The sequence below is a fragment of the Aquila chrysaetos genome, chromosome 13 (assembly GCF_900496995.4).
Source record: "Aquila chrysaetos chrysaetos chromosome 13, bAquChr1.4, whole genome shotgun sequence".
Lineage (NCBI taxonomy): Eukaryota > Metazoa > Chordata > Aves > Accipitriformes > Accipitridae > Aquila > Aquila chrysaetos.
The window spans coordinates 18,016,550-18,042,805 of NC_044016.1; the positions used below are offsets into that span (position 1 = coordinate 18,016,550).

The 26,256-nt window shown below is 37.3% G+C and overlaps 1 protein-coding gene across 2 annotated transcripts in view; it reads right to left on the bottom strand.

Moving 5' to 3' along the window:
• BABAM2 (BRISC and BRCA1 A complex member 2) overlaps positions 1-26,256 on the bottom strand; it is a 184,097-nt gene that overhangs the window by 69,138 nt on the left and 88,703 nt on the right. For both annotated transcript variants that reach the window (XM_030035410.2, XM_030035409.2), the window contains exon 7: positions 12,216-12,325. In XM_030035410.2, the coding sequence (XP_029891270.1) occupies positions 12,216-12,325 (110 nt within the window). The remainder of the gene's footprint in view (positions 1-12,215; positions 12,326-26,256) is intronic.

Sequence of the window (26,256 nt, forward strand, 5' to 3'; positions counted from 1 at the left end):
CCTTTACTGTGTCAGCAGTGAGATGGGAACTTCATTTAACTTTATACCAGCTCATCATGACATCCAGCCAGAGGAAACCCTAGCTAGCAATACATCCTTAAGACCTCACCCTTCCATGTTGCTGGAGAAGCATGATGAGACTAACTAAAAAAAGCTTAATTTATGGGGGAAGCAAGTGGTGTTGACACAGCTTCTGTTGTTGATTCAGAGTTGAAATGGAAGAATGGTAGTTCAAGGGTGAAGAGTACCTTGCTTCCACACCACCGTGATAAATGGCATACCATTAACGACATTGTATAATACTGCTACAATAAACTGCACAGCTTCAATCCAGAGGGACCTTTATGATCTGAAGGACTGGACCAACTGAGGCCTTGGGATGCTCAGACGGGACTTTTGGAGGAACTCCTCCCCTAAGGCAGGTAGCAGAGCAGCAGATCATTTTCTCAGGGAGGCTGTAGAATCTCCACTGTGGGGAGCATTCAAGATGCGGCCAGACAAAAGCCTGGCTACACAAAATCTGAGCTTGTGCTGGCGGTAGTCCCGTGCCAAGCAGGAAGCTGGGCTGGATGATTCAGAGTTCCTTTCCAACAAAGAGCTCTACAACTCTGATGTGAGATCTGCCACCTAATTACTCCAAATTAATTTTCTGCAAAAACACTGTAGCTACCATAGGTTAAGGAACTTGATGTATTTTATAAATTGATGTGACCTCCAAAATTTTAACGTAATACTAGAAAAACAAAATCAGTAAAGAAATTCATGGTACTGAGAAATATGATCCCTGTTACTGCTGAGACGTGCTCTAATTAGAATACTGTCATGAAGGGGAAAAAAGATTGTTAAATTATATGTAATCCAGGTTTTGACAAATACAATATAATGGAATTTTTTTTGCTTTCACTGTTGCATAAAAATCCTGAAGTTTTTGCTCCTTTTATAAATGGAAGCAATTAATTGTAAAGAGAAATAATGTTAAAAGAGATGTAAAATAAACATTTTTAAGTGTTACAAAAAAGTTAATGTTAAAATGTTTTAAAATAAACAGAGCAAAGGCACTGAAATCGTAGACAACACTAAATGACTGTTCTGGACGTGCACCGATTCTGTGTGCCAAGACAATTAAAAGGGCTGTTAGATCTTTGTTGTCATTGATCAAACAGTGCCTAAACTTTCAACAGGACTTCCTTTGTCGTGATATATGTTCATCATTCAACTCTCCTTGCAGTTTCTATGTCAACTGCAGGAAAAACTGCTACCCGACGTGCAAAAAAACAGAGGCTCACTTCTTGAAAATGAAACACATTTTCAGAGATGTGTGCAGAGATAAAAACAAACAGCCAAAACAAAAACCAGAAAATAGAGATGGAACTTAAAGAAAAAAAAAAAATTAAGGCGGCAGTAAAAGAAACTTAAGTAGTAGGTAAGTGAACAAATACAAGAGTACCAACTGAAAACAACAAGATTTGAGGTGGTAAGAAGCAAGTTATACAGTCCTCATTACAGCTGCGAAAGAAACACAGACAATCTTCAAGCAATGGAACAAGTTAAGAGGATCACAATGTAATTACACATACCTGTGATCTAATGATCTTACCATTACAGTGTAAAAGGAAAAAAAAAAAAAAACACAAATATCTGGGAAGTCAACCAAAAACATGACCTGAAGGAATTACCTCCACAAAATGTCCCAGAAAGTCCTACTTGCCCCAGAGAGGAAGGCTAGGGAAGAGCAGCAGGCAGCTGCTGCTGAAGTACATGCAACCTCCCAGAACAGAGGTTGCACAGCTGTTTGGGTTACTATCAAAGGCAACCACGAAGAAAGGAAAAGGAAAGCAAGCAGCAGCCATGCTGAAGAGCAGAATTACTTTGCATGCAGTACTTAACATACGGAATAAACAGTACTGAGGCAACACAAGGGAACAATTAGTCTAAATGGTTTTGTAAATATCTTGGACAAATACCAGAAGAGAAGAATACTGAGGAAGACACTAATTCAGGGGAGGGAAGGGGCCTAGATGGCTTTTCTGGCCTCCTTTTGTCCTTATGTACCCTGTATTTATATTTGAATGCTTGCATTAGCCAGCATATAGGCTATTTAAGGTCAGGAAAGCATTGCAGTAGCATAGCTGCCTCCAGCAAGTAGTGCTTGACATCACTAAACCACACAGAAGAGGACAGCCCTTTTATTGGCTTCAACAGCAAATATCTGCAAGCAGAATTGTTTCGCTCTATTTGTACAGGTTTTTCCACTGCACTGTGGTGTCTGCAACTTTGGTACTAACAGAGTTTTGTCCACTGAAATTGTTAAATACCTGAAGTTTCCTCCTTGTGTATTTTCAGTGGCCCCTGACCAGAAACCAGCTCAAAGAATTTAGTTTTAAAATCCAATGAAAAAGAATCTATATTTTAATATTCTAAAGTTTCAGTTCTTGCCAAATTTAACTTGTCTTCCTCCGTGGGATGTTTGACACATACGCACATATTAAATATCACAGGTGGGATCAGTGATTTAAATTCTATAATATTCTTTTGTCGACACACATGTATGTTTTCCAAACTATACAGAAAGAACTCCCAATTTTTCTTCCATTAACACATCGGCTATATGATTTCTAGAAATCATGAAAGACAGGAATGGTTTATAACCCCACTGAAAGGAAAAGACTTCAAAACACTGCTACCCCATGTCACGTTTGATAAATGTCTTAAATAAGGATTTCCAAATTTTCTTAGCTAGATATATCAATTACTGCACAAAAAAGAATCCCACAAACCCGAAAAACCAAAATTATGCAAGGCAGGTGTGCCTCACAGTGTACACCAGAGTTTTGGCTCTTGATCATCCAAATCAAAGACCTGTTGGAAGCACACAATTTCCTCCCTATCCAAGTGCCCGGGGTTTCTTCCAATGAAAATCAGGGTGGGAAGTGGGATGTTGAACATTCAGGTCATCTTCTGACACCAGTTTTGAATTTGACCAGGGTGCAAACCTCAGAGGTGGGTCCCACAGTTTAGCTGTAGCCTGTGACAGCTCAAAGACAACAGACGAATTCACTGATTTGCAGTGAAAGAGAGCAGGGAGCAGCAATACTCATTTGACATACAGAAGAGGACAGGTACAAGAATACTTCTTGTTGATTGAAGGGGGGGGAAAAAAAAGCTTCTTTAAACATAAAAGGAGTATGCAACTCCTTGGCTTTAAGGTGGCCCACAGGCCAACTCCAACTACCTCTGTGTGTTTCTTCCAGGTTGCAGATTAATCAGGTCCTGCTAGTCCTTAAGAAGTGCTGGCTGTAGAGGAATGAAAGATGTAAAATGTAGAGGATTCACATTAAGCTCTGCTCTGTACAATTATGTTTTTGGCTGTTTCTGCTTTCTACAAAGATCAGCTTACATGTTTTTCAAAAAGCACAAAATACAGCAACTCCTTTCCATTTAAAGTATTACTTTTCTAAGTTGCCTACAATCTGCACTTTCATTTAAAGAAAGCTGAAGTTTAATATAGTTACAGGATGCCTGTGTTGGGTTTACAGTTCAACAAATCCTTGTGATTTTTTAAGGGGATTCTCCAGAGAAAAGCTCCTAGGAAAGAAGTTCTCAGTATTTCTGAAGGGGCACTTGTTATCTAGTAAAAGACTATTCAACAAAAAGTCTCACACTTGGGAATATGTCTTTTACACATATTCTCCAGGTAGGTCCAATGTGCAAATGCTGAAAGGAAAGGGGTTCTTAGCTAACATTCACACGAGCCAAGTAGCTCATGTAGTTAAGTAGTGGGATAGACTGTGACTGCCTCATATGCCTTAAATAAAATCAGCAATACAATAAATCACTTTATTAATAATTAGGGAAAAGAAAACCCCCAGAAACCCAGTAGTCATGTTGCAAAAATCAGCCGCTATTTATTTTGGGGAAATGGCATCTTCCTACAACAGATTATTAAGGAGGTACTAAAGCTCCTTTCAAGAAGACATTAAGCTTAAAATGCCACTGATTACTGGCAGGAAAGAGGAAGGCAGAAGGCTAAGAAAACTGAGAGGTGGTAGCTAGTCCTACCGTGGGGTCAGGAAGCTTATGGGAAAAAGGCAGGTCACTGGGGGAATGAGCCCTTCTGTCGGTCTTGAAGGACACACCTCAGTCCTTTCTTTTGATCACACAGACAACAGGCTAGTCTCCCTCCTGCTCATCAGATTCCCTGCAGGGCTGTTCCTCTGCCATCCTCCTCAATCCATGCTCCCTGTGCCACAACGTTCCCTGCCGAAATGCCAGCAACATGGTTCCTGGTGGGTGCTGCCAGCTCTCCCCAATTGAGGGGGAAGAACACAACATAGGCGATCAAAACTGAGGTCTTTCACATACAACTTAATTCTGCGTTTCACATTTTTTAGAGGCTTTATCTGAAAATCCTAAACTCTTCACTTCCAAGTGGTCAGAGATTTGTACCTATTGAACATGACCATCTGGAAGCAAGCATTAAAGAGTAGCCGACTTTTTGTTAACTGTTTAAAATAATAAAATAGGAAAAGTCTGAAGACAGAACACTAAAATGTGCAGATCGCAATTAGTGTGAAGTTCTCTGAAAACAAATGACTTAGTCACCATATTCAGAAAGCAAGCCACATATCCCAAATATGCAAAAATCAGCTTCAGTGAAGTGTACTCTGTTAAAATATAGTATCACGTTCTGTAGTGGTGGGTTTGGATTTATATCAAAAACTGGGAAAAATACCCACGCGGCAACAAAAGCAGGTTCAAAGTGTACTCTAGGAAATTTGAGTTTTCATAACTGTTGAGTAAATGTGCCTTTCTATACTCACTGCATTTGCTGCCAAGACAAATTCTAATTAACTCATTGTAACTACTGTTTGTCAGTTTTGGTAATTAATTAATACCCAGTCAGAATGGATGCAGCTGAATAGCTAAAGCTTAACTTCGAGTTGAAAGAAAACCCCTCAATGACCTGCTCATGTGATTACATTTAAGGATAAATTGCCAGAAGTCTCAGACTTGTCAGATAATTTTTAAATTTGATGCAGTCAGTAACTTCGAAGCACTTTTCTTCTGCAAGAGCTATTTCATTCCAAGCAGACAGTCTGCGGAATTATGTATGTTTAACAGAGAAACTACTGCTTCAATTGTGATTTCCCAGCAACTCTGTATTTAATTGTTGTTTTTTAAAGTAGTATTTAACAACAGAACATTATCCATCAAATCACAATTAACTTAGTCCTAGACAAACTCCAAGATAAGTTTCCCTATGTATAAATTTTACAGTTCAGATAAGACCTGATTTTTTCATTGCATTTTCAAGAAACACTTAGTTCAGAATTTTTTAGGTTAACATTTAACGCTGGTTACCAGACCCTCCTGCTTGCTTTATTACTGCCGTATCACAAGCCATAGAATAAAAAACGATGACACTTGTTTCAAATTTCTCTGGTCAGCCTAACTAATTTTATGGAAAACACTTCAAGGAGTTCAAGCTGGCCCTACAGTTGGCCCACACAGTTCTTTAGAACAAAAGGTCCTCCATAAAAACCCCCAAAGATTCCTATTAATTCTTAGGTATGAAAAAAATCCTGCCATCTGTGACAGACACAGGTCAGTACTAACATGGATTGATTCTGTTCAGCAGGCATCCTTTCTCTTACAAAAACATTTCAGGAAAGGAAGGTGAAATCTGCTGTGTGTGCTCTAATGTCTTGGGGAAATATCTGAGAAAGGCACTTCAGTACTGCACCAGGGATGTCAGAATAGGAATAAAAATACCCTCCAACCCCCAAAACTGTAAGAACAACATAGGCAATAAAAACCCCAAAAACATTTGATGTATCAAAAGAAGAGGTTTTGTAAAACTAAAATTAATTTCAGTAGCAAAGTAAACACAATCTAAGAAAATAATAATAAAAAAAATCCCTATTGCAAATACAGGGGAAGATTTCAAAAGTACTAAGTACTGGCCTAGCTAGTAACTGAGATGACAGTAATTTTCAATGTCATTGCCAGAATTAGTTTTGACTAATTAAAAGTGCTTCTGACAATCTCACTGTACAAAGATACAAGTCTAAACATATGGGCAACAGTAAAGAACCAAGAACACCTTTATGTATAACACTGTCTGATGTCCTAAAGAAAAATTACTTGTTCCCTTTTTGCTTCATTATCACTCTTTGTAGGAGGGTAAACATATCTAGAAGCAGTGATACCACAGTAAAAATGCTGAGGAGGATATTTTAGAAGAGTACAGCTTTACAACAGTACTTAGAAATGCCTATGTTGAAACAGGGATTATTACAATGAAACATGGTATACTCACAGTACATGACAACATAACATGAAACAGAATTGTATGTTTAATTAGGGTAGCTTGAAATAAACTATATATACACAAGTGAAAAAATGCAACACCTTAATGGAAAGGTTTGTATCTAAAGGAAACAAATATGTTTAAAACTAGTGAAATTTCTGTAGACCATTCCACTCTAGTCAGGAGTATGTAAAGGAAGGGAGTTGGAGAGGGCTGTCTTGAATCATGTTTCCCTTTTCTTTTGTAATTTCTTATTAATTTCTCTACTATACAAGAAAATCCTTTAAGGGATACACATGCACTTGACACAGCATGTGAAAATACTCCTTCCACCATCAGGTTACAGAACCTTAAGCATACAGGCTAACACTCTAGAGAGAAACCTGACAAAACCTCCAGGAAGACACAAACCCTTCCCAACATTCAACTCCAAGTTTTGCTCTGAGACTCGAGGCAACACTGACCTCTGGATTGCCACAAAGCGTATGTCAGACAAAAAAATGCCCCTTATGTCCTATACAGAGAAACTGGTACCTCATTACCTAGCAACAAAATCAGTCCCACCAAACTGCGTCAAGTATGTCATATCTCAATGATTAGGTCTAATAGCTTAGTCTCTTAACTGAAAGAAAACCATCTTAAAAATCTCACTAACTGAACCTTTTAAGGACAGCATTAACATATCCAGCATTAAAGCACCATTTAGATAATGGACACATAATCTTAGTTCTTCTACAACTATTTTCACTAATTGTTCTGTATCAGCTTCAGAAAAAAAAGGAACAGCCAGTACAGTTGAACGCCCGGGACAGAAGTACAAGTCAATCTGTTTTGAATGTCAATCCCAGTCTACCCTGATCTCTTCTGAAGCTGTCAACAGGCCATCAAAAGGTAGCTGCAGAAAACCAGATGATTTTTAGGACACAGGAAGAATTGCAAAGGAGAGCTAGACTGGAAATCCGGTTACAGTATTGCCTACAGTTTCAGAAGATTTGGATGATGGGGACACAGCACATACAACAAGCAGGAGGTATAGCTGACTCACTGGCCAGGCATTGCGTAGAGGCACGACCAAACTAGGCTTAATGGAAGAGAAAGCCCTGCAAAGCTACAGTAATTCCTGCTTCCCATGTCTGCAAAAATGCTCTGGGATTTGAAGAGGTCGTGGACTGTCTTGGCTGTCTACTAACAATTCTCTACTGAAATCATCAACTCAGATGAATAAGCACATTGTAATATGCCAAATAGAAGACCTTCTTACTTCTGTCTTCTACAAAGACAAACATATAAAAAGGCCTAAACATGACCACTCATTTAGAGCCTGTGTATTCATAACCATTCTGAAACAGCAGGCTTCAACCAGTGATGTGCACTCAGCAGTATGGCATACCAATTTTAAAGGTGAAGCCCTTCACAGCACCCCTGCATCTCAAACATAGCGAGAGGTGGTACCTGGCAGTAAATGGATAATATTCCACAGTTTTCCTCCTCCAACTCCTAACAAAAAGGACAGGTAAAAGATAAGAAACACCTTAGAGCAAATACATGTGTTTAATTTTCTCTTCTATTTTTTTTTTCCATCAGTGAAAAACATACAGAAACATTCAAAGTCTAAGAGTTCAGACCAGGTTCTTGTTACTCTCCCCTGTCTGTATGGGAAGGTTAAATGCAGTCACCAAACTCTGCATACCACCCTCAGTCACGAAGAACCCTCTGGCACAGCTCCCAGACCAGTAAAAAACAACCATTTCAGTCCCCAAAGCATGGAGCCTGATCCATTTAAGCAAAACAAGTTCTACTGACAGCTGGTTTTCTTAGCATATTCACATCCACATATTTATCAGAGAAAAGCCCTCCAGGACAACACTGTTTATTGCAGCATTATTTCTGTGAATCCAGGGAACACAGCATTCACTGAGCAACAGTGTTTCTACCCTTATATCTTTTTTTCTTAAAATGCGAACCAAGACAAACCCGTTTTTATTTTCTTTAGCATGGATGACTCATGAAAGAAAAAAAACCCCACAAACATACATTAATTTTTTTTTTTAAAAACCCACTTCTGATCCACATTCATGTGTACTACGCTGACACACATTTTAAGAATTAATATAGAAATTAGCCGTTCAATCTCGCACTGACTCCTTGGATTTAGAGACTAGTGACTTTTAATAAACGGAAACCAAAGATATGATGGATACTTTTATTACAAATTTCCTTTCCATATGAGTATCTAGTACACTTTCACTAGAAAGATAATTTTGAGCAAGCAAGATGCTTTCTACTGACAGGTTTAGAGACATTATGAATAATGCATGGAAATGCAGAGACATAAGGGGTAAATAAATATCCCAGCAGCTCCTCATTGTGCAGAAGCAGCCTCAGAATATGTCTGTACCTACTTAGCAGCAGGAGATGGTCAGGTGGATGAGCAAGTGAGAGGCCTCAGGTACTAACACTGCTCAGCTCTCTGACCCTCTCCCCAAAGCACAGCAGCCGTCAGTGGGGGATGAAAAGCATCCTGCAGCCCGTCCCACGAGGAGAAGGATGAGCCAGGGACACGCACTCACAGATGCTGACTAGCACCATCCTCTCAAGTTGGGTGGTCTGTCTATGGGGTTTCCCAGGTTATCACCTCCTCCAGAAGTGTGCAGAAACTTGTTTTTATGATACTTCAGTTATGATGATAGTTTTTAAACAAAACACATATCATAAATACCCCACATTTCATTTTAACTTAATCTAATTTTTGAAATAATTAAAAACAACTGTTACTGGCATCTACCTGCTTATTGATGCAGTGCATCAGTGAAGAATAAGAACAATTCTTAAAATTATAAAATGAAAGCTTTTTTAAGTGATTGATTTCAAATTAAGGAAACATTAACTAGAAATTGTTGTTAACGTGTTTTGAACAATTAGTATTTTAGGGAATGTTTTTAAACTATCAAATTTTAATGAAAGAATTAAACCAGGTATAATTATGAATAATTATTGCTGAGATTTTTATAAACTAACACAAATGCTCCTCATCCCTAAGTGTGGGATTTTTTTTTTACTGTAAGAACTGGACTGGACACTCTTACAGCCAGATACCACACCACACAAGTCAATGGAACACCGATATTGACTCCAATGAGCCACAGCACTTCTCTGCTGCATTTTTACCCCCTGCTTTAATATGTGAGCTTTTTCAAGCCAACCAATGTACTAACGTCTTGGCCCCAAACCATAAAAAGTGGACATTTCCCTCATTTTGCAAATCTCTCTTCCAGAGTCTATGACAAAGAGCAGTCAAAGTCTCACTAGTATTATGTTTACATCCACCTCAAAATAGAGCAAATGTGCTTTACAATAACCCTTCAAAGCAAAAATGCTATATTCATATTGCTAGGGCTCAAATTCGCTGACAAGATCTGTGGGTATGTATCATTTTTAGAAAATGCAATGTGGGAATGCATGTTTATATAGTAGAGCACAAAAGCAATGAAACCTCTTGGGAAAGCAGGAGATAACTCCTGTTACACAAATAGGCCCTTTGCTCTTATTTCTCTACAAAGCTGAAACATTTGTATCTGAAAATGTTTCTTCATACCTCAGGAAAAATGCTGTTCCTGTTTGCTCATTCTTCCTAAGGTGAACAGAGTTTAGTATTAGCAAAATAATTGTGGGAATTTGGTATTTTTCCTGTTTTGTTGAGTACTTGGGAATGTTATGTTGGGAACTGTCAACTACTACTTACTCCACCTCAAAATCTGCTGCATTAAAAAAATACACTAGTGATTTGCTTCCATGGCTTTTGTAGATGCAATTACTGTTAGCAGCAGGAAAGAACTTTTATAAGCAGAACACAATTCAAATGTAACATGCCATGGCCTCAAAGTCATTAAACTAATCCTCAGGGCTTCTTGAGGCTTCTTGTATTTTTGGCAAAAAGTATAAAGAAGTATGCATTGTTGCTTCAGTTCCCAAACATTGGGAAGTTAACTATCTAGACTGTCAGTCCCTGCTAAACAGAGCAGAGATTGGTTTTGGGAAAGAACAAGAGACAACCACATCTCTGTTATTAAAGCGCAATCAAACAAACATTGAAAATGTACCCATACATTTTTCCATGGCACATAAAATGTAGCCAGTAGAATAAAGTAAGGTGCAACAGCTCACACGCAACTCTGGTATTATGGATTACCAGTATCTAGATACTATGATGAATACCATACAAATGCATGAGCACAGATTGAGTTAGACGAGTTAAGTATCTCAACTTCGATACAGAGATAACATGACACGTGTGGCATGGAACTCCAGGGTTTACTGGCATGATTTTAACATGCTATAGATGACAAAGCCATAAATATGCCACACATGTCAGATACGTACTAACACCACTCAAATATCTTTCTGCTATATTGCTCTACAACATACATCTAAAATCAGATATTCTCTAGGGCACTGACAGAAAATGCAATACTTTTAGGAAGACAAAGTGTTCCTTCATATTGCTATTCTGCTTGGTATCAAGAGGTTAACATCTTTCTAAAGATACTATTGAAAGGGGGAAAATAACCAATGTATTCTATAGCACACGAGTCATTTAGACAGACATACCTGGGTGGCCTGAAATACACTTAATCAACTTGTGACTAGAGCTGAAAATACAATGGAAGCTAATGACAGCCCATTTGCTTTTAACAGCAGCTGAGCAGAAGAATCCTTTGGATGGAAGGACAATTACATGTCTGACTACAATTATTCCTTCAGCTCGTGCTGACAAAAAGTAGTGAATTGATAAAAAATATGAAAATGTAAAAGCTGCTAAATATATTGTGTGTGTGTTCGCACGTGCATGTGTAACCTACATTTTCTTAAGTAAAATATCTGGGATGCCTTATGCCTGTATCTAAATCAAATCTTGGTTTTTGTTTTTTTTAAATTGCATCCAATAGTTTATCCAGACCAATGCCCTGCTGAGAAAAATGTCAAGATATCACGTTCCTTCATTCACGCAAACTTTATCACTGAGTTATTATAAAACTGTGGTAGTCAGTATTTCCCATCTTTTCTTCTCTACCCAGAAGTGTCATCACCAGTTCAGAGGAAAGCCACTGCAGTATTAACCAGAAAAGCAAAGCATCACTGAAACAATGCTAGAGCAGTTTGACTGTTGTATACCTGAACAGTCTAATGTAGTTAATTTTTTGAAGCAGACATTACAAGACTGAGATACTGAAGGGAAGGAGGAGCATTAAGACATTCTTAATTCCAGAAATGGAAGAAGAGAAATTTCATGAAAGCAGACTGATTTCTAATCCTCACCCTTCCATTTTAGGAGCAGAAATTTGTTTCTCAGCAAATCTGTTTGCCAACTGGTAAACAGATCAGTAAGGTTCAACAATCTTAAAATGAAATATTCAGATATTCTCCTGAAAAAAGTAACTTACTAAAGCTGAAAATTCCTAAAACACAATTAATAAAGCCCTTTAGCTTCTACAACAATACTTTATTCAAATGTGTTAAGTTTATACAGTGAACTTACCTTCCCAAAAGAAATTAAAGATTCCCCCACAAAAAATATCAGTATGCTGTACCGTAAGAGGCACTCAAAATATACTGCTACAGGAAAACACAGCATAGTTTTCATAGACTATGATGCTACAAGAATACCACATGTAGCCAGTGATGACTTTTCTTCATATGAGGTCCAGCCATAGATACAGAACTAGCCAAAAGAAGACCTGTCATTTCTCCACCGCACACACGCTTGCAGTAATCACTATGACTTTAAGCAATTTAAAGCAATAGCATGTTATCACCCAGCCAACATTTCTCACATATATCAGGAAAAAATCGAAAAGTTCAGAGATGAAGTAGAATCAAAACACCAGAAAAAACCTGTCTCACTCACTGTTCAATACGTGGGGAGAGGTACAGCTTAGGAAAAACCTGAGTAGCTTCCGCATCCTCAAAACTAACGGAGAGAAGTGCAACATCTTCTCCAGGATCTTCATTCACATCCTGTACATAAAAAATAATAAATATAAAATGGGAAATAACAAACTGAATACTGATAAGCTTACAGATAACTAATAAGTCAAACACCAATTCATTTAGTAGACGCTTAAGTGGGGAATCTGAAGTGTAACCATCGAAAAATAGGCCTGGTATTGCCCTGGTATGCTCTGTCCCACAAGCAGCTGTGAGGAAGGAACATGCAAACCACTTAAACACTGTTAGGAGACCCTGCCCTATCTGGGGAGAAAAAAAAAAGTGACCGCTGAGTGGTTTCAGGAAGACAGTCTTGTGCCATTTGAAGCTTTGGCAGGACTGAAACTGTCAGCATCCAGAGAGACTAGCTGCATACCAGCTATTAACGTGCAGAACAAAACATGCCAAGAAACTTAGTGATAAACTGCAGGGAAGAATGGGTCTTAAAAGCCTAATTGTCTCAGATGAAAAATGAGACAGAGCTGACTCTTCTCAAATTCTGCCTTGGTGTGCAGCTCTTTTCTGACAGCTGAAAGAAAAGTGTACTCTTGGAAATGCCTATAAAAAGGTCACAAGCACATTATGGCTTCACAAGCACACTATGGCTAGAAATCAGAACACAGTTTTAACCTGAAGTTGCAGGACAACACTCCATATGAGTGGTGAGGACAAAACCTAGCTGCTGTCCTGTTGGGGTATGATCAGTTTATGGATGGGATTATATGGCATGGTTGCCTGTAACAGCAACAGACAGGATCTCGTGACCCACTATGTTCCCTTCAGCTTTATGTTTCCAAATGGTACTATCATCTACAGTAGAAGAACCAGCACAGATTACAAAACCTTTTTCAACAAGACAAACAACAACAAAAAATACCCAAGAGGGCAATCTTCCCCCAGCCTTTTCCCCAGTATTTCATATATTTCCATCATTAAGGAAAAAATTAAATAAGGAACAGCTTTCACTCCTGAAGGGGAGTATGGCATTAACTGGCTTTTTCCCATTAATTTGCTAATTGTCAATCAAACAAAAGGAACTATTAAGACACATTAAGTAGTAATGCTAATGATTTAAAAGGTTTTATTTTAATGGGCATTCTTCAAGAGATTACAAGTACATATAATACATTCATTCGTGTACGTATACAGTTCTTCCGAGACTCTGTTCTTTTGTTTCTAATTCTTTTCAAATAATTTGTTTTTTACAGAATAGAACCTACATGCATTTTACAAGCTACATGGACAAAACCAAACATATTTAATCTTGCATTTAGTATTAGTGCTTAAGTTGATGTGCACACACAGATTGACACCACGCATAAGACCAGTTTCTAGAATACCATCCAAGTGCTTACTGATCAAAGAAAATCAAAACAAGGAAGAAAAAAATAAGAACCCCAAAACAGATTAGGTGGACACCACTACAGCATCCATTAACCCATACAGTAATATTACGTTGTATTTTCTACACTCACTAGTGGCTTCTTTAATATAAAGACTCATGCCAGGTAAAAAAAAAAACAAACCACATAACGACATAAATCATCACGGTATCTTTGCATGTTAAGCTGCAATAAGCTGATGTGTGTAGTAAGAGCAATAAACTGAGATGTGATTTTTTTTTTTCATTTACAAAAATAACACACAACAAACACTACGGCAACTACTGTGGCCAGCACAGCACTGCATTATGTTCATACAGCTACTGTCCAATGCAAATTTGAGTAAAGAAATTGGCATTCTTCTATAACTACCACTTTTCAAATGGATGCATATTTTTGGCCCTGAGAAATGAAAACTGTAACTTAAAGACCCCCAAAACCAGCATTCCTGTAGGTTTTAAAGATGCAATGCAGTAACACCATGAAGCTGCTCAACCTTATTCCTCGGGTGGCTGCAGATTTACACAGATTTATGACAAAGTCCCTTGTATCTGACACCATACTGTTCATTCCTTTCAGACTTTGTTACTTCTATTTATGCAAGAATCTGCTTGGTAGAACTACATTCAACCATAGTATGTTTGTTACAACTGCTGTTTATAAAACCTTTTTGTTTATAAGACCTTTTTGATGTTGCCTGTGCCAGTCACAACTTAACTCCTTCAGTGATCTCTCTCCTGGTCCTCTCTACAAACCTGTTAGTGACTAGGTAAGATGATGGAACCTTGTATTACCAGGCAATGACGCTTCCCCAGAACAGGGGCCAAGATCCTTCCATTACACCAAAGCGTCCAAAGGCAAAGGTTGTTTTAATGCTTCTTATCAAACTCTGCTCAGGCAGTGTCTTCCCCTTTCCCATTTCTGCATGCGTATTTCTCTCAAAGAACAGGCCAGATTTAAACAGAACAGCAAAACAAAAATCACCTCTATTTTTATTTTTCAGTTGGCGTCAAAAGAGAGAGTGACATCCAATTGCTTTAGCAATATTATTCCCTTTTAGGAAAAAAAGAGGCTGTTGAACTAAAGTCACAACACATTTTTTAATATTAAAGTAGCCATGTTCCTTCTCATAATTTGTAGTTAACTCACAACACTTAATGTTAGAGGATTTTATTTAAAAAATTAATTTTATATTTAAGAAAAAACCTAATTTTGTAAAAATTAAGAATGGCAATTTTCCATAAACATTAGCATCCAAGGTTAGAACTGCCATATTAAAGTACCATTTCATACTCACAGAACTTTTTCCACACAACACTCTACAGAAGGTATTATTAAAATGAACTTCCACTGAACAGAGAACACATCCTGGGCCACAGGAATTTTGAGATTTAAAAACTGAATGTTTGTAAAAATGGTTGAAATCATTAGTTAAACATGTGACAATGCACACCTATTATTTTTTCCACTACAGTCTTATGCTCGATAGTAAAAAAAACCCCAAACCTCTAGCACACTGCAATTTAAAAGATCCAGCATAGATTTTCATGGTGTCTTTCTGCCATCTTGCTATCATGTTTGGTTTTTTGTTTTGTTTTGTTTTAAATAACCTTTTCCTCATTTCAGAAAACGTCCATTCAAATCAAACAGGAAAAAAAATGGTTACACCATTTAACACTGAAAATAAATAGTTTTCTTTCTCAAGAACTGCAAGGGGTTTCCTATGTTTACAGAATACTATGCACAATGTGGACTGATCCTTGACTAAACCTCCAAAGTGCTGTGGAAATGCAAAATATACATAGTAAAGCAGTGTGGTGAGAAAGGAACAAAATAAAAAAAACCCTAAAGATTTTCAACCCATAGACTTTTTTCTATTGCAGAGACCTTCTAGCAACAACTTATAAGAATAAACAAAACTTTTCACAAAGAAAAGCATAAAGAGAAAGCTCATGGTATTTTATTCTAATTTACCCTTTGTCTACTTAGCCAGTGCAGATGAAAGGTTCATTAAGTTAAGTATGTATTTTTGAAACTCAAGAACAAGAGGCCATGTGAAAATATAAACACAGCACAGAACAGATGAAAATGGAAGTTTGAAGGCATTTAGAAATTTTTTTTCCCAAAAAAACTTCAGGAAAAGACTTCAGGTATCACAAGACTCCAAACTAAAACTTAAAATCCTACTTCTAATTGTGTCGGCACTGCCTAAACAACCATTTGTTAGTGTTCATTCATATCAATCTAAATTTACATTCAAATGCATGCTTCAATGTTTACAGCTGCTCCCTTTGCAAGACACTTAATCTTTTTACAAAGTTAGTATGAGTTGTTTATTAAAATTATCATCAAACCCACTTTAAATACACCATCCAAATGGCATTGTTTTCTCGTATCCTACCTACTGTAATTGAAAACTGGGAATTTACTGGAACTGACAATTTATGAGTCAGATGGTTGATAGCCAGTCCAACCAAAACATCTGCTCTGCACAGTCACAACTGCTATAACCCACTTCCTTTTGTGCCTGGAGTCCAACCAAGTTGTACATTACAGTTCCTTTTCCTTAAAGATGCAGACTCTGGAAAATCAGTTATCACCTTTTCTTAGTTATCAACAAAGAATCACCTTGCAACCTCTGATTAGAGTATTCTTTCAAGAGGAGGTATTTCTGTATTTGGCATGCAAGTGCAATTCCCTGCACCAAATAGCAATGCATAAAGCAGTAAGTGACTGCAGTCTTATCCCAGGCAGTGGCAAGACCTGCCTTTCCATGGAAGTGGAAGACGTGGGAGGCAAGGGGGGATGAGGCTGGGAGGAAAGAGTGTGCAATGGGCCGATGCATAAACCAAGGACCTGGTATCAGGAATCTGGTTTAGCGCGATTAACTGTAAAGCAAGAATGAGAAGAAAAGAAACTTAGGATTTGGTAGAAAGGACAGGAAACGATGTGTGGGAAGAGTATTGGCATGCTTTGGGGAGGACAAGCAGCTTCTGGCCTGGGGGATGGTAGGAAATTAGACAAGGGAGCAGGACTTCTGGTAGGGCTGTTAAGTTTGTACCATAAGCATAAACAGCAATTGGTTTGGGGATAAAAGTGAGGTAAGGAAGAGCATACAAGTTGTTCAACCTACTGGATGTTCCTTTGGGTAAGGAGAGGCCACGCAGACGACTGATGTTGCAGAAGCCTCCAAACTGTATGGTCAGGACAAATCTGCTTCAGGAGATTTCCAGTCCCAGCTGATCATTCCTACCTCTTCCTGGAGGTTTCTGACCTCTCAGCTCTCACTACTGCTCAATTGTCTTTGTGGTATGACTGTAATCGAGGGGATGGAAACCTCCAGCAAACGGGGAGGGGAAGGGATTGTTTAAAACAATATAAGCAAAGGATAAATGCAATTTACAACTTCTGTGATGTGATGGGGGGCAGGGGGGAAGGTGGAATAGAAAGGCAGAATATGGATGAGAACATGGAGGACTGAGTCAGCACTGATCTTAGCATCTGCAGCCAGCTTATGACAAGTGGAAGTCTTTTAACAGACACTTACTTGAATGTGGTACCTCTCAGCCCTACCAAGTCAGTCAGCTTCACAGAAGTTGATGGTGAAATTTATATTTTGGGATCCTTTCTGGAGAAAAAAGGTCTCCAGAGGAAATGCATGAGAATAACATGCATTCAGAAAGGTAATTTACCTTGGGGTCAAACTTAACCCATGTAATTTTGCATGATACATACCTGTAATAGAACCACACTTATTAACAACTGATCAGAGAAGTGCACAACAGAATTTGTTTTTAAAGCTGAAATGTGAATTGCAGCAGAGAAGAATACACAACACTATTTACTTCACTAGTACTAATAGGCTACTTGCATCACAATGGTTAGCAAAGTTTGGCCTTTTTCCTCCAAATGACAGCATGCAATAACTTGAAGAGCAACTGTCAAATAAAACACAAGCAACTTGTACCCTTACTGCGTAGCACTTTCACTAGCCAGCTTTCAAACAAGCAGTTACATGTTCTCCCAACCTTTTTCTACGTGTAATGTTTTTTATAAAAATAACAAAACTAGGAGAAAGCAGGCTAGGGAATGTGAAGTGGCAAATGAGACTGAGAAATCTGCTTCACTCTAGGGAGAATATGTAATTATTCCAGGAAATTCTTTCTCCTGTCTTCCAGGAAACCCACCAGGTCTGATCAAGGAGTACAGATTCTTTAAACAGGATCTTTAATGAAAACAAAGGCAGTTACCTTGTGTGCACTGCCCACAGCATCACAGAGTTCCAAACACAGCCCCTGTCCCAAGGTAACGCAGCAAAACACTCGCCTCAGTCTGGGCAAAGAGTGCGTTTGAGCCCAGTATAATTCCTGCTTTAAAAGTTAGGTGAAAATCGTAGTCTGGGAACAACTTTGCGGAATCTGAAGAGCTTACTTATAAGACAAGATACTTAGTTTTCTTCATTGAAACAAATTTAAATAAATATCTACTAAGCATTAAAAAAGTATCAGCAAGACCTCCAAGTATATCTTTGGGCATCAATAATTGAACATGAAAACAGTGTTTTCTTTAAGTGTGAGTAACATCCCAGGGTTTTGTTTTGTTTTCAGTCTTTCAAATATAAACTTGAGACCTGTTTTGCCTATGCCATTTTCTTTTATTATGGTCATGGTAATGTACCACTACTTTCACAATGAGTTACTATCAGAGTTAGGTAAAGAATGCTGGTAGGAAAAGCATGAGAAAAGACAAATGGTTAAAAAGAAAGAATAACATTCTTGTCCATGAAAATACATGTTAGATTCACAACTTTCAAGATGAATGTCATTTAAGTGGATAAAAGTTAATTTATTTTGACAGCAGAAAAAGTTGGGGTGACACTTTCACCACAACAATACTGTTTGCTTAAGTCTGAAAAACACAATCTAAGAAAATGAGGCTGATTTCTTCAAAGGTCAAACCCATGATTTGGTAAGTTTGGGACTCAAATTTGAAATAAATAATCTAGGTGTGGCACAGTCTAAAATTAATATTAGGTGCAGTCTAAAATTAATATTTCTGAACTGATTCCAAGTAAGCTAAAATGTATACAAAATGATTATGTAGAAACAAGAGATACAAAGTACATTTGCAAGAGAGGATCGTTCCATCATATTGACTGAATCTTTCTAAGTCTTCACTGAAAAACTGTATTTATTAGCTATGTTTTAATGACACTACAGTAGGGGATATTTTATATTTTTAAAAGAGACTGATATGTAAGATGCTCATGATCTTAAGTTTCAATTTGTTCAATGAAACTTAAGTACAAGTGTATTAGCTCTACTTGCTCTAATATCAGGTATCACATTCAGATTAAAATAAGATTAAAACCAAAGTTTACATAGTTTGGAATGTCTCTGCAACAAACTAGAAAAAATAACACAAAACAGGGAGAAACAATATTAGGAAAGTAGATTGCAGGGAGGTATTCTCAGACTTGTTTTTTCCATACATTCACAGAAAAGTGCTTTTGTTTCCTAGGACCCCAATTTATCCAACACTACAGAGCACTGCTTAATTTTTGTTTTGTTTACTTCTATCCTAATTTCTAAGGAGAGTGGATAAGTTTTGTTAAAAACACTACAGTTTTACCATTAAAAAAGTACATTAATCTGAGATGCCCCTATTAATCTGATGAAGTTTTGTAGGCAGGAAAGAGATTCCAACACCACCATATCCTTCCTAAAACCTCAATCAAAGCAATCACCTGTCTCTGCCATCGCCAGCTGATAATGGGATGCACAAAATGTTTGGAGACTTCAAAGCTTAGTTGGTATAGGTCACCCTGCCTGTTCTTAAACAGTGAGAAGCAGTTGCACCCACCCAGACCACGCCAATGTTGCCGTGTCTTGACAAACAACTTTTCACCTTTAAATCAAGAGCACCACAAAAACAGTTGTCAAAAATCCAGATCTTATTTCTCCTACCAACAAATATTGCAATAAGGTACTTTCCATCAGTGGTGCTACTGGCGGAATAAAGGACAGCACAACCTGAGCAACAGTGTGAGAATCCAGTTGAAATCATAAGACTGAAAATTTAAATGTTTCCTTATAAGCACATATCCTACATAAATGACTATTTAAAGTTTAGTTACAAACAATGATTGACTTTTTTACAAAAAGGTTGTATGTATGGTAAATACGCTCTGAGTGCCTTAAAAAGTCATGTTAGAAAGTTATGGCTAAAACAGCAAGCAAAGTACAAGTAGTATTAAAATTAATATTTGGATTAATAACACCAGCATCCTAAATGAGGAACCATTTGGGGACAGCAAGGCAGAGAGAGTAAAGGAGGAGGCACTTTAATTAGTTCATCTAGGCTTTGCATATTAGTGACAAACATGCTGATTCTGGGCGAACACTACATTCAGTTGTATGTATTTACATGTATGTATGTATGTATTTGTGTATGGGTCTTCAGTGCACAGAAGACTTGTTTTCACCAGTGTTTTAGATGTTCTCTATTTAGAATTTTCATTTGAAATGATCAGTAATGGAGATTCAAGATTTATGTAGTGATATAATTAATTCTAGTACTGTCAGGGTTCAGGCACTCTCTGTATTACTTTGCCACGTGCCAAGATATTTCCTTGCTAACAGTCACTAAAAGATATTTCTTTCACACTTATCTCTGCATTGCTATCTACTTTTTACACTTTCAATACTGAGAAGAACTGTACTAGGAACTAAAAATGTAGATCAATACCCACCCTTTAAAGGACCCTCATGTTCAGAGACCATGAGACAAGACAACTTTTTTTTTTAGAGATATATATATATATAGTCTGAATTACTTAATATGAAATGGATTTACAATATTTCCAAGTGTAAAAATATACTTCCAATGCTCTCGGAAACAAGCAAATAGAAATAAAACCACAAAATACTTTCCATTTATATGACTTATGAAAGGTCACGTCCATGTAGTTTCTTTCTCTATAAATCTCCCAAAGCTATTAAACTGATTCCTCAACATGTAGTTATGATCCATTTTTTTAATGCAAGCCCTATGTTTTTAAGCTTGCTTTCCCAGATAAAGATCTGGGGACACGTGCAACTTGCAATTCAAATCCCTGAAAAGGATTTCAGTGAGACTCGAATCTCTCCAGTCACCTCTTCAGATGACTGGACTTTAATCTATTCAGAAAGCAGTATTTGCATTCTTCTCCCCCATTTTACTGATTTCCCATCTCTTTAAAAATAGTAATGTCATTCAGAAGCCAAAGAGCAGTTCTCATGTCCAGTGGAAAACAAGATCTGTTAATAAATGCCCAAATACTTAACTAAAGTACCAACAGATCACTAATACAGTTTGAAATAAAATAATTTTCCTGCCAAGCCAACTTTCTACTCACCAAATACAGCTTTTCTATACACAGATATTTATATTTTATATACATAAATTGCCAAAACCATAATAGATTAGTATACAGGGCTCATGACTGAAAGAAGATTCAGAGGTAACAATTATATTTGGGAAGACTATAATGTATTTGTGCAAGTAAGTATCCTAGGTACAAACCTAAGTCTTAGGAGGACAGCATGACACTAATGAGAATGTTTTTTTAAAGATAATGAAATGGTTCATTGATACAATTAATAAATCTCACAAGAAAAAAAAAGAGTAAAAGTTAAAATACTGTGAGAGTGAGAGATATCTGCAAGTATTTCTGTAACCATGTTGTGGTTGGAAGTCAGCATAAGTGTTTATTTTTAAAATCAATCCAACTTCTTAATAAAAGCCTTTCCCCCCCCCCTGCTCTCCACATATTCTTCTATGTTCCTGGTTCAGTGAATATCTCTGCAGAATCAGAAATACTATAGATTACATGGGTCACAACAAGAATGCCAGAGTAAAGCCATATTCCGAGACAGATCTTCAGTGAACCAGGAAGTACCAAGATTTCACAGATGAAAAAGTGAATAATCAAAGTCTAAGGTAAAAACAAGTGAAGTTACACTTGCTCAGTGTTCTTTCACCATTGCAGCTTAGTATTACTGACCTCATTTAAAAATATGAAATACTTTCTTTTAAAAGAAGGTGCAAATATTAAAAGTATTAACTGTGTTTAGCCAATTGCTGTTTCCCCAAGAATGACAGGAATGTTTCTTACTAAAGTCCACAGCACTTTTGATTCACAAACTGTTTATTATGCATTCCTGTTTCAAGTGTATAATATTTATATTTCTTTTTGAGAGAATTCCATTATCCCTTTGTCTCACTATTACATTTATGTCTACAGGATCTTGAAAGAGTGTGTCTGTGTGGGGCATTTTCTGCTTTGTACAAAGAATATGCAAGTTGGAGCATCCTGTCCCCTTGAGCCCTATTTACAAACATTCATCATTCCAGCAAACAATGTGCTTGGTGTAATTACGCACACAAGTGTGCATGTATACAGATGTCACAAAGAGTAAGAACCCAATCTTGGGTGGGGAGAAACGGTTCTTCCAGTAAGAAGAGAAACACAGCTTTTTTTTCTTGCATTTGCGTGAAGGTGGATCCTGCTACAGGTGTTAAGCAGGACACTGGAATGAGGGATAAAAGCTGTATTAGAAAAAAATGATGATGACATTGGTATTTCAGAGTTCACAGCTGTACTGGTATGTAAATCAGCTGCATAATGTGAAGAAAAATTCACAGGGATAGTCTCTGTTCTATATATAATAAAAAAGTCACATTCTGTGACATTCTCTGTCAAGAGAGGTCTCTGGAACTTATAGTGAGACAGTAACTCTTGTACTTCAGCATACTACTCAGGTTCAGGTTGACTCATCTGTTTTTGTTTACCTTGCCCAAGACAGTGTCTGAAACACAGGGTGTCTAGCTCAGATGTGGTCCCAATGAATTAAAGTGCTAGTTACTAGAATAATACATCACATATTTCCAGATGAAAGACTGATTCCATCACTGAGATTTCCCTCATGACTGACTCAGAAAAGATCACCAGATCTCCTCCCCTATCTGTTCCTTCAGTGCATCCATCACCAACCTGGTATGAAGGATTTGGAGAAGTATTGTTAATCCCTTTCACAGCATCTGGAGCTGTGTTTTAATGAAAAAGATATGGGTTCAACGGCCACTAATATTGATACCGCCCTTGAATTTTCAAAGTCCTTCCTGACACTTTCATATCATCTGTTCAAAGGTTCCAGGGATAATTTTCTGTAAATCTAATCCAACTGTTAATACTCTCACAATGCCCCAAATCACTTGCATATGCTCAACAGCTTCAGCACAGCATCCCAGCATGCGCAAATCAACAGAGATGATTACCCTCTGCTCTAAGTCAGATATTCAGCTTTCTGTCCATAAAACTGAGCGGTATGTTCTTTGGCAAAGAGTATGATGTCATCGGACACAAGCAAGACTTGGATCATAACAACAGGGTTTGAACTGGAACTTTCTTACCCTGTTGTATAGGAGAGAGCATTCGATAGTTTTATTTTCCCTTCTTTTTTTCTTTTCAAGAAATTAAAGACTACATTCTTTTCAGAAGCTTCCTGAAATAATGCAAGCTTGATGTTCAAACGTCACAACTGACAGGATTTGCTGGACGGTTATTCACTGGGTTCCACCCTACTGTTATGAACAGTTAGACTGGACTGACAAGACAATGGCTACTCTTCTACTTCCCACTTCTTCATAAACCTCAGTTCCCCTACTGGCATCAGTTTCAAAAGAATGTAGTCCTTCATTTGTATCATATATGTACACCTATAGTGGGACCCACTATGACACTTCTTTGGGGACAAAATATTAAGAATTTTAAAGAGAGCTTAATAAAAGTGCAGATTTGGAAAACACTTTAAAAATAAAACAGCATAAGAAAACCAAAGTAACTGCCAACTAAAAAACCGAGAAGCCAGTTCTTGTCATCATATAAAAACAGATCAAAACCAGTGATGTTAAATAGCAACATTTAAAATCCTATGTACATTAGCAAGCTGCAAGACCAAAACCATAGAGCCTTTTCTACTAAGACGACACTTTGAAAACAGTTGTGTTTACCAGTGACAAAATTGTAGTAAATAGCATTTTAAGGATCGAGGGAGAGGGAAGATTCAAGTCACATGCATTCTGGGAATTCTCTAAAATTGCCAAATTCAGGTCAATTTTTCTAATTAATCTTTCCACCATCAGCAACTTGCTTTTTGCAAGCCCATGTAAAATTGCTTCTACCATCTTGATATCTCATGTGCAAAATTCCTGGTTTTGCAATTTATGGTGTTTATCTAGAAATAAAATGTGTCTCATCTTTTACTTCTGGGGTCCAAACATTATGTTAGAAGCCTATCCTATCTTGCTATTTTCTGAATATTAAGAAAAGTTGAAATTTTGGCCCACTGTTTTCACTTTGTATGCTGCACCTCCACAGTTGTCACAGAAGAAAACCACCTACACATACATTCTGCCCCAACCCCCACAACCACCCAATATGTCAATTTCTACTGCTTTCGAAACAGAACAAATTATTATGGAATGAGAAGGGTTGATGAAAACATTTTAAGCTAGATATCACATCTAGCTTCAAATAAAAATGTTGAGAAACACTGCTTTAAACATAAACATAGTTCAAGTTTTAGCCATGAGATAAATCTGTCTAAAAGCCCACCCTAATTAAGACTGAATACATTAAACAAAACCACTAACTAGTGGCAATATGTTCTTTTTAAGATCTAACAGAAGACTGACTCTACAAAGAGTCATAATTGAAATAGCATACAATGAAACACCACATAGGGAATCCCAGAAACAGCGCTAATGTAAGGTCTTGTAAAGTATTAGGGAATACGAAAATTTAGCAAGTAAAACTGTGAATGTAGTAACAGAAATAGGCTGTGTATTTCAACAAAAAATTTAGGAGCTATCCATGGAGTGTGTGAGTATTTTTTTATCATCACAGTTAAAGGAACTGCTAGGCATAACACTGAAATCCAACACCATCTTAGTTTTATTTTACAGCTATGCAGAGAACGGATCTTCCTTTGTATTAACTTTACAGTTCTGCAGACTATAGAGCCATGGGATGAAACTAAAAATTCTGTTAGCAAAGCAGCAGTAGCCATATGTTTCTCTTACGTGCAGTTCATTAGCAATATAACAACTCATGTTTAAGTGAAAATTATAATAGACCTGACTTATTCAAATAAATCTATCTGCATTTGCATTGATATTTGTAAAAGGAAGGACAAATGGTCAATTTAATAATTTATTTCAAAAACTGTTACAAATTATGGTTACAGTCAATACTTACCTAGGCGTTAAATCCAATAAATGTCACTGTAATCCTAGCATCACTGAAAACAGTAAATCCAGGAAAACAAATCAGTCTAACTAGAAATACAACCTCAACTCAGACTGGTTTTATTCTACAATCTAAATACAGCTACACTGAGTTACATACACTGGGAATGGACCCTCAGTTTTACTTCGGCTAGGTACTTCTTTCAAAAGTATAGCTGTTTGCTACAATAAAATTTATAGCATTTTGCCTAGATTAGTTTTAAACAATTCAAGAAATAGCACTTGACTGCAACCCATGGTAAAGTGCCCCACAGCCAAGTACGTTAAGAGAAAATATTTCAAGAGAAGATATGCCAATTTATTAATCTTCACCTTCCTTTGCACAATGTTATCATGACAATGATAAGCTCCTTAGATATACACATGGCATATGCAGGTGCACATACACATATGTATGCATACAATACACTCTAGTTACCAGATGGTCACTGCAGTAATTAGCTCAAATGAAACAGAAGTGAAGATCCGTCTATCTCATTTTTTTGTTGCTTCATTTGGGATCCACACTACAGTCTTGCCAACTCTGACCTTTCAGCCCAGCCAGTTATTCATGAACAAGAACTTCTCATTAACTATGAGCTCGAGACTCTTCTCTCTCCGTACAGCATTGTTAACTGCCTGGTCCGCAAGAGAAGCTATTCCTCCTTTTACTTATACTTGGCACCACAGCAATGTCCAGGAAGCTCTGTCTAGATCAAGCTTTCAGTTCTCTTGATAGGTCCCCAGACTCTTTGAGTAATATTAAACAGAAATTGTTAAATATTCTTTGGAAATAACCACTGACCTGGTTCCCTGTGAGCACATGCTTTTTTAGCCCCTATAGTCTAATTCAATCAATATGAAAAACTTCTAGAGTCTTCCAGTTTTCCAACAGGTCTACTTCTGAAACTGCTTTTCAGCTGGGCTGTAACACTCTCCCAATTTTATCAATGGCAATATTTATACTTCATAAAAAGAAACTTTCAGTATTTTCCTTCTCTCTAAAAAAATCATGCCATTTTCTTTTGTCTTCCTCCACATTCAATTCCTCACTATCCTAAACTGAAGGACTTCATAAAGGTTTTTTGTTTGGTTTGTGTGGTTTTATTTTTTATTTTATTTCCATGGCATATGTGATCTGTCTGGGAACAGAAGCTTCAATTGCTTGTGTCCCTTCAGACTGAAATATAAGCTGGTTGCTTAAACATACCTGTGTTGGTTTTTACTCAGAACAACTGCACTTATATGACA